This window comes from Falco peregrinus, chromosome 2 (assembly GCF_023634155.1).
Source record: "Falco peregrinus isolate bFalPer1 chromosome 2, bFalPer1.pri, whole genome shotgun sequence".
In the NCBI taxonomy this organism is placed as follows: Eukaryota; Metazoa; Chordata; class Aves; order Falconiformes; family Falconidae; genus Falco; species Falco peregrinus.
The window spans coordinates 56,949,960-56,959,861 of NC_073722.1; the positions used below are offsets into that span (position 1 = coordinate 56,949,960).

At 45.2% G+C, this 9,902-nt stretch overlaps 1 protein-coding gene across 2 annotated transcripts in view; it reads right to left on the bottom strand.

Moving 5' to 3' along the window:
• The window catches only part of GABRA4 (gamma-aminobutyric acid type A receptor subunit alpha4), a 45,553-nt gene extending 40,926 nt beyond the window's left edge, over nt 1-4,627 (bottom strand). For both annotated transcript variants that reach the window (XM_055797833.1, XM_055797834.1), the window contains exons 1-2: nt 4,358-4,627; nt 4,123-4,241 (exon numbers count right to left, since the gene is read on the bottom strand). In XM_055797833.1, coding sequence (XP_055653808.1) covers nt 4,123-4,241; nt 4,358-4,440 — 202 coding nt within the window. In that variant the 5' untranslated portion in view covers nt 4,441-4,627. The remainder of the gene's footprint in view (nt 1-4,122; nt 4,242-4,357) is intronic.
• Nucleotides 4,628-9,902: the final 5,275 nt, after the last annotated feature.

Here is a 9,902-nt window from a genome sequence, read left to right on the forward strand (position 1 = left end):
GAGACAGTACACCTGGCAATTTCCAAACAGAACGCCACAGAGCCATTGCCATCTCACTAGCTGATGGCGAGACTTGCAGCTCATGCCAAACTCTGCCTCACGCAAATAAACAGAACCCAGGAGGAGAGAGCACTCCAGCTCTCACCAAATGATGGGCACCCGCACCACCACGAGCCAGTAACACGCTGTGGGCGATACTGTCAGCTTGCTCAGAGCTGACGTCAGCGGGCTTTGCCGTCAGGCCTTGAGCCTTGGGCAGGAGGCAATTCACACACCACCTCCTTTCTTTGGTCCGGCCATACAATTGGCAATTAAAAGCAAGGCACTGGAGATGATATGTTCTCTAAAAGGCACAACTCACTAAAATTAGCAGATACAGGGCAGTACACAGTGATGCTGTCCTCACCAGCTTCAGTCCTTTCATTCCTTCTGACTTCCCTAAGTGCAGGTTTAAGTGTGATGAGTTACTGCATCATGAAAGTTTCAAAGACATCATGACATTTTTTTAAAGTTACAATTCAATACAGCTTTAAATCAGATCTTGCAGGCCCTTATTTATGTGAAGAGTTGCTCAGCTGAAGTCTGAAACCATGCAAGTGTTTAAAAGAGCAAATCAGGCCCAAGCCTTTTACTTCAAGTAAATAACGCTCCTTTTAAAAAGTCTCTAGACTTCTGCCGTTGCTTTGAAACTAATCACCAGCAGAAAGATAACAGAAAGAACCAAGGGGATTTTCAGAGAAAATCCAGCTTTTGCAACTTTCATATTTTTCCTTTGTGCTATACATAAAATTTTTAAAAGCAGATGAAAACTAGAATCAGGGTATAAATGGAAATGCTTTTTTTCAATGTTTTACAGCTGAATCAAAATAGCACTGTGGCAACACTCTTGAAGTTTTCCAGCAGATAATGCTTTTAATTAAACATGCTACAAGTGGCTTCTGTAAACACCCTGTTCTTATAGAGTGGTTTTGACCAAGAAACCCACGTGCATCACAAACTGCCTTCTAAAAGCCAGGATAACGATATAATGAAGCATAAACTGTAGGGAATGGAACTGACTTCCTTTCCACCACACTATTTTCAAACATCATACAGCATTACTTTATTCATTAGTCCCCAAATACCTTCCCTCTACTGAAATTCAAAACTCATGCATTTTAAAGTCCTCCTGACAGCACTTGGTTCTTTTTTTCTTTCCTACACAAAACTGCCCATTCTGCTTTGCTTCATTAAATTTCTAGGTGAAATCTCTTTGCCTCTCTCTTGATTCTTTAGATTCCTCCCCCAACTTAATGGGAACTTTCACTTAAATAGTCTTTAATAACATTTTTCATAAACCCTTTGACATTACCAAACCTCACAGTGCTCAGTAAGTGACAGCAAATTTTTAGGGTTTCAAATCCATTTAATAAAGCCAGTTTGTAATCCAAGGTGTCAATCCAATGACACAGGGAACTTAATTCTTCTCTTAATCTTCAACATACGCCATGCTTCTGTGTAAGGAGTACCAAGACAAGCTTCCATATACTCCGCTGAGGTTCAAAACTCTCCCAGGGGACTACTTCCACATTTGTAAGCATGTTTAGAGAGCTTAACTTCTCCTCCATAGCCACCAAAAAATTGTGCTAATGATAGCATGGAGAATTTGGATCCAGTTTTAGGAATTCTCCAAAATCTGATGTTTTCTACTTTGCTCTGCATGTGGAAAATCTTCATGAATTGCTATTTGTGGCAACTCTGGAAGATGCCAGCAAAATTCAGAATTTGGCTACCTCCTCAAGTCTGATTTTAAACATCATTTGCACGAGAATTAGAAATGTTTTCATTAATTTGAAGTTTAAAATCAGCATCAGTTAGACCTCTGTGCGGCCTTTTGTTCTTAAAATAAAACCTTCGTTTCATTTTGAGCCACGTGAAAACTAGATGGTGAATCAGCTTCAAGACTAAAACAAAAATATTCTGCTGTTCATCAGGAAGTGATGCAGTTTTCATATTACCAAAACACACTCTACTTTCCATCTCTAAATATTCCCATCCCCTCCGATATCTTGTTTGCTATGCTGTCACCAAGCGAGTGACCCACTTTTAAGATGCAAGACCCATTTATCAAGGATTTATCAGCAAAATGCCCCCAAATACCAGGAAAAAATTGATCTGGATAGTGTATATTTTACTAACTAATCTAGAGTTATTACTCCGAGTCATGTCAAAAAGTCAGATGCAACCAACTGCAGAAATTTCTTTCCTTGGCTGATTTTGGTTTGGTTTGGTTTTTTTTTAAAAAAGTTGTCCTTGTCAAATCACGTGAGGATAACTTTTGCTTTAAGGAGCTAGGGAGGCAAGCATCGTTTTCAAAAATAAAAGTATTTTTCCCCATGTTTCACCCAGAAGTTCAAAACCCAAAGGTGAGTGGATCAGATGTTATAAGGAAGAAGCAAGAAGCAACGTAATACCCATTTGGTGAAATATTCACGCAGAAGTGTTTTCCTCGGGCTGAGATCTGAGAGGTTTTTTTCCTCCCTCTATCATTTACTTCACTGTTGTCATAATGAAAGTTCAAGGAGATACAATGAGCTTTTTCTCCTTGACAGTATTTTGCTGAAAGTCTGCCACACTTACTGGGGAAAAAGACCTACTCTTGCAAAATGTCCTGCAAAGGACAACAGTACTAAAATAAAAATCAACATAAAATGTATGTCATATTACATATTTAGTACTTGTTTAATTTGGGAAATCTGATAATGCTCATAAAGCATCTTTGCTAGATGACTAATTAGTTGGCATTCAACCTAAAATGATGCCAAACATAGCACATCTCTTGTACGCGTGCAGAAGTGTCTGTAACCTCTCTGCAGAGACTAAATTGCAAAAGGCTACCCGTTCCAAATGATTCCTCTGGGTGCTAATAAATTTAGCTTCCTTCTCACTTAATGCGTAAGCTAACTTACAGAAGGCCTAATTTATTCCATACACTCAAATTAATAAAGGAGTGATCAATGATGCCAGGTGTTGTCCTTTAACAATCATGACCATGCATGTGAGCACTGTATGTGGCATGTGGGGAATGTGTTGGCATACATGTCAGTGTAGATGGATCACGTGTATGGGGAAAGTACTTTCAGAGGAGGAAGAAAGTATTTTGCAACATAAACCTACGCAAGGATCTCATTCAATCCTTATAGGAAGCAGCCCAGAAAATGCTCATTATAGCTTTGTGCATCATAAGGGCTGCAGCATTTCTTTTTAATTTATTTATTTTTTTACTTCCAAATCTGCATTTTTAGTATCTTCATTCCAGATTACAAAATAAACTTTTATTTTGTCTGGATCCTAATGATTTGTGATTCCAAGTCCCTACACAGTAACATTAAAACCAACGAAGAGCAGCAAGTCTGGCTGCTTCTTCGGCGGCACAAAACTGCATCTTAACAGCCTGAGGCAAGAACAGGGCACAAACGCTCCACAGGCAGAGCACAGGTGAAGGCAAACGGGAGACTCCTGCACTTCTAATTCCTGCAAAGCAATTAAGCCTACCACTTCTAATAATCAAACCCGGAATTCGAGCAGCTGTGGCAAAGAACTGGTGTGCTCAGGCACCTGAGCTCTGCTTTTCTCTAACTAGTGGCACAGAACCACCGAAGCCCTGACCTCTCCAGCTGGCAGAAGTACACTTGTTTCTATTAGGACCCGATTCGTGGCATTTCGGGGTCAAAAACTGCCAAGAACCAGAAGAATCTGCAGGTTAGACAGATCCCTCCATCCTCACCAAACCAATGCACAGCGGCTTCAGGGCTTTTTTTTCTGTTGTGTTTTTTCCCCACTTTTCCCCAGCGCAAGAGCCGCGGCCCGATGCCGGGTGCGGGCAGAGCCGCGGAGCGGGGGCTGAGCCCGGGACCGCCCCAGCGGGTCCCCACGGCCGGGGCTGCCCTGCGCCCCCCGAGCTCCCGGGGCCAGGCGCTGCTCGCCTTCCCTCCCCTTCCCTCCCCGAGGGCTCGGATCCCCGGGCGAGGATGCGACGCTGGGGGACACACGTTTTCGCTGGGTACGAGCGGCGAGCGCTGCGCCCCCCGCCCTGCCCGGCGTGCCCACACACCCCCGGCCAGCACCGCGCCGCTACCGTACCCCCGAATCCCGGTCGCAGCCGGTTGTCATAGCCATCCAGGAGGCTGTTCAGGATGCTGGTGAAATTCTCCGGCCACAATTTCTCCTCTTTTTTGCTCTGCCCTGGCGGCCCGGTGAGACTACGAGGCAAAGAGGGAACGGGTGAGCGGAGCCTCCGGGAACCCGCGGGGGCAGCGGCACCGGGACCGGCGGGACCGGCCGCCCCGGGCCCCCCGCCGCCGCCGGGGGTACTCACCACGTCGCCAGGCACAGGCAGTGCAGGAGGGCGATGGAGAGACCCGAGGACATGGCGATGGCTGGCTCCTTGGCAGAAACCATCTTTGCATGCCATACTTCACGCCTGGGCACCTTAGACGCCTTGTCCGGGGCGGGGAGGGGGTCGCGGGGCCCGGCGGGGGGGCGGCGGCGGCGGCAGCCCCCGGCGGCCCTACATGCGCGGCGCCCCGGTTGCCAGGCGCCCGGCACGGGCGGAGGAGAGGCGACTTTCCCCGCACCGTTAACTCTCTCGGGGCAACAGGCGCCGGTCCCCGCCGCTCCCCCCTCCCACCGCCGCCCCGCCCCGCCCGCGGCCCCGCGCTCCGCCCCGCTCTCCCCTCCCGGCCGCCCCGAGGCTCAGGGCGGCCGCCGCAGCCCCCCCCGGGCGGCCGCCGGGGCGTCAAACCCGCCCGCTGCCTGCCGGGGGGCGCCTCCGCGGGGAGAGCGGCTGGGGGTGCCGGTCGCGGCGGCGGAATCTTTGTTCGTCCGGACCGTCTCTGCTCCCCGAGACGGGGGGGATTAATGCCCCAGCGAAGAGCATCCGGGAGCCGGAGGGTCCGTCGGCTCCGGTGCGAGGGGCCGGGGGCAGAGCGAGAGGAGCGCTCCGGCTGCAGGTTACAGCAGAGCTCACCCAAAGCGGAGAGAAGCACTGGGTTATGCAGGGTTTCTCAAAGCAGAAATGCCAGGATAAGGGAATGGTTTCACATTGTACCTTCTTTTTTTCCCCTTTTCAATCCTATAATTAGGAAATAAGATTTGGTGACCCAAATAATTTCCGTTATGCAAGGTCCATGGGATTCTGCAACGATTACAGTAAAATCCACTCAGAAACGTTGCTGGTCTGTCACAGGCTATTGGGATGGTTGGGTGGAGAGGGGGAGGGGGGCGGAAAGGAAGAGAAGGGGGGCTCCACACAACAGGTATTGGCAATAAACAACTTGTTCTTCTCACCAAGTGTGCTGCGGGGACAATTACTGAGGTTCGGGAATCTGCGTGCATGTCAATTTTAATGAGGATGGCAAAGTTCATCCTGCAGGAGCACCTAGAGCAGGTATTGTAATTGACTCCAAGACTACAGTACTGTCAATGCTGACATTAAAAGGCTTTATTCATTACTTGCTACGGTATCTCCAAGCACTGAACTGCCTGATTATCTTCAAAACTACTGTACACTTGAAATCTTCCTGATTGTACTTCAGAGCTTGTTCTGGCTAGGGTGCCTTTTGCTGATTCTTTTGAAAAACAATTAAAGCTGTCCTTGAAATCCATTTAGCTTGCTGATGCTGTTTATCTTTCAAAAAACTCTGTCTAGGCAGTCAGTTCTGCTTCCAATTTTAAAAGCCCTATTTAGGCCTCTGCAGATTACTAGTCTGCTTCCTGCGATTTTGACAGGATCTTCACCTCCTGACTGCCTTACAGGATCCCGATCTGGCTGCCTTACCGGAACGACAAATGCTCTGCCGAAACCCCACAGGGCGGGCAGGCTGCCCACGGATGGCACACGCACTCCATGCAGTGTTTGCAAGCCTGAACAATGCAGGCGGTAGGATGTCACGCCAAGGTCACTTCAGCTCTTGTGATGAGGCCCTGAGAGCAGCCTGGTTAACTCCACGTACGGGTGAAAACCAGCACACCAGTAGGTTCGCTGCCCTGGCTCCCTTAGCAATCTGATCAGGAACAATGGAAGGATGGATCAGCAGCTCTTCAGGGATCTAATTTCACCATATCAGATAACTTTGCTTGGCTTAATCAGCCACTTTTGATCTTCTGTAAAGTGATGCAATTTTGTTTTCCTGGGCCAGTCTTCTCCTATAGCATGGACTATGCCAAGGAGATACTTAGAACTAGCCTCCAGTAAGGAGAGTCTCTAGTTTTTCTGTCCTTTGCAAGAAAAAGTAGTCCGTTGTTGCAGAACATTGAAGAAGAATATTTCAAAGTGAGGTTATCTGATCTAGGGATACCTCAGAAAAAAATTGCTGACAGAAGTCAAACTCACAAAACTAAAGCAAGGGCAAAAGATGGTAATTGACCCTGCTGACGAGTCACAGACATAGAGCAAACTGTGGCTCTACAGCACCACCACTTCCAGCAGCTGCTGTGGAAGAAAGCCAACAACACCCTGGCAGGGCCGAGGACACCCTTGGGTTTAGACTGTTTTTTTCACCTTCTGCATATGTGTAGACACCTGTGCGATCTGAAATGGAAAAAGTCAAGTGGTATTCACCAGTAACAATCTCCCCATATGAATGTCCTGAGAAATGTTATCACTCAACCCCCTCTCAAATCCATGCCTGGAGTCATGAGGAACATGGATGTCATAGGACCAGTAATTCTGCTACAGGTAGAAATCAAAGAAACTCACTCAGTTATCCCCCTTTCAGCAATTTTAGGAACTGAACTGGCCTTTGAATGATTCCCAGGTTCTTTAGAACACAGAATAATATTATAGACACCTTTTGTCTCTTCAGTACAGGTACTTTGGTAAGGGTAAGATCAGGCTGAAAGATTTGTGGATATGCCATGCCAGAGCACAAGGCAAGAAGTGGTCATGGCTTCTGAGAAGATGCTTATCTCATTTTTTCTAAGAAAAGGTAGATATAGTCCCCCGCTTCTGTCATACCCTCCCTGGAGCAGATTGTATCGGTGTAGGATCCAGGTGCCATGTGGGTGCATTTTGTCCCTACAAGTGCTAAAACTAAATGAGAAACCACTTTCTCTAAATCTAGAAAATTAGTTCTAACACTTTTCAAATTTATCAGTGATCAATATGTCCCTTAGATCCAGCAATGACCATCAAGAACTCAGATTAATACCAAAACCAGAGATCATTGTTCTTGATATCTGAAAACCTGTGTCATCTGTATATTGCTGAAACTTTTACAAAACTAGGCTTGAAAGAAATTTAAAATAGTTCAAAATAACAGTAAACAGTCCTGTAAGCCAGATATATCACCTCCGAGTACTTCTTTTATACCTTCTGATACATACATTGCCCTGGCTAATTTCAGCATTTTTTGAATTGCATCTTAAGAGATATTCTAGACTCTTTTGCAATGTATTTGTAGCATAGACACACACAGAAACTCCCAGGGTGCTTCTCTGTCACCAGCAGATGTATGTTGATTTTAAAAATACGCCTTCAAATGGTCTTTGATCACTTCAAAGAATTTCTAGGTTGTATCACACCTCTAAAAGAACTTGATGACACAGAGGATTTAGTGGTCACAGGCTGGATTGACAGTCCCTAAAAATGTTTGCTGAATTCGGCGTTTTCCCAGCTTCTCCAGCTTTTACCACCAATTTTTCCAAGATTTCTCTGAGGAAGTCTCAGCCATCGTGGACTATTGTAAGAAGGGGACTATTTTTGCCTGGCTCCATATGCTCAGAAAGCACTTGAATATCTTAAATATATATTATTTTTTTTTCACTGCCCCTATGCTTATGTATCCTCCTAATGATTTTTGGTGAAGCACACATTCTGGTCATACCTCAAAGGCAGTTTTATCCAAAGCTATGGATCTTCAAGTATAGCTTGATCATTTTTTATTTATCACAACACATAGAGAACCAGAAGTGTTTTTCATCACTCTTCCCATTCCTACTTTACCACTAGACTAAAGGGAAAGATAAAGGAAGTCAGGACTTTTCTTGTGGAAGACATTATCTAACCTTTCTGGGGTTTGGGTTTTTTTGGTAAACTATAGGTTCCACCAACATTACAGGCTATATAGCTAAATTATAGGCTACATCCTTTCCCCAGCAGATTTCATTATTCAGCTGATTTTGACCTGATTTAGACCTGGTATCAAATCCTTGAAGACAGCCAAGCTTATATGGAAAAAACTGGGGAAATCTTTAATGCCCAACTATATATTACATAGTTAAAAAGCCTCTTAACACTTAGAAAAGAGGAGATAAAACTGGGGTCACTGCCAAGCATTTCTTTATCTGAATAGTGAAGTCATTGATTTCTTGGACATTTTACAGTTTCTGCCCATATCAATAGAGTTCCTTACAGTCTTAATCCAACAGCTTGTCTTCCCATACATCCTTTTTAAAGGTCAGGGGTTGAATATCCCATTCTTTGGAAAATGTATAACCCAATCCCATTTTTGGTAGATGACCAAGAAAAGATAATGGACACCCTTTCTGTACAGCTAACTGGAGGGTCTTCGGCTCACATCCTTCATCCTCCTCAATGGTGCAAGGGGTCTTTCACACATTAAATAGATCATGGGAACCTACAAAAAAACACCTGCCCTTGGCTTTATCAATACTTTGATCTAGAGCGCAGGAGAAACCTGAACTACCTGTTCAGGGAAGAGCTTTCCATCAGTGGGGACACCAGGACACTGTGGGCCTTGATTGTACCTCTAGCAATGTGCTGATGTTTAAGGAGTCTGGATTTTGGGTGTATTGATCGCAATATAAGTTCTGCTCTGGAAGCAGTAAGATGTTTAATCACTTTCTGGCTCTTTTTGCCAGTCCAGCTTTCCCTCCCTGCTATAGCTCTAGTCATTTTCTTTCCAGCTTTCTATTTCAGTATCTGATCACAAAGTTGTTGCCTCCAGTTTTAAAAGGATCCCATTGCATTCGCTGTAGCTATCGTGTTACCAGATACGTTTCTTTTTTTGCAAGAACTCACTGTCTAAACAGGTAAGACTAACTAAGGATTGGACACAAGAAAGTGTATTATTTCTGTTTTGCTGGGAACTGAGATGCAAAAAGAGTAAGTGGCAACACAACACTGTAACACTGTGTAAGAAACCTGCAGCTGAACAGGAGCTTAATTCCAGTATGCTGTGTCCCCGGTCAGTTCTCCCATCGCCACCTCAGCTGTCCTTTCAGAGCACAGTGTGAGCTCTGTGGAAACCTGAACCTTCAGCCGGCCCAGCTTTGTTTCGCTTCTGTGGTCAAAACTCCTACGAAACTGCAGGAACTGATGCCGACATGCATTTAGCCATGTATTTTTTCCTCTGACATATGGTATTTACAAGACTGTTCTACAGTACCATGGTTATTTTAACACACATGTCCTTGATTGCTTGGAATAAGGCTAGAAAATACTTTGAGTACCAAATATATGTGTATATATATACATACATACCCACATATATATATTGCTATTACTGATTGCAATAGGATTTATGTGGATTCTTCTAGTGATTGACACATGGATGTTTAAGGAGGTAAACTGTGAGCTTCATATTTAATGGGACCTCTACTCTACACACTGCAATGGAAATGCATTTGTGAAAGCACTCGCTGCAGGAACTGCCAATTTGGGGCAAAAAGTCTTCTCAGTAAGAAAGCATTAGAGCATTCCTGTGCCTCCATCTCTCATCTAACCGCACTGCTTCCCCAGCACACACGCTCATATAATTGGGCATGTCACTGACCCACGTCACATCTGCAGCAGGGGCCATCAGGGCAGGTCACAGTCACCTCCTCTGTGGCAGAGCAGGAAATAAAGCAGATCTGATTTCTGTCTCTAAAACAGGCATCCCCAGAAAAATACGGGAAGA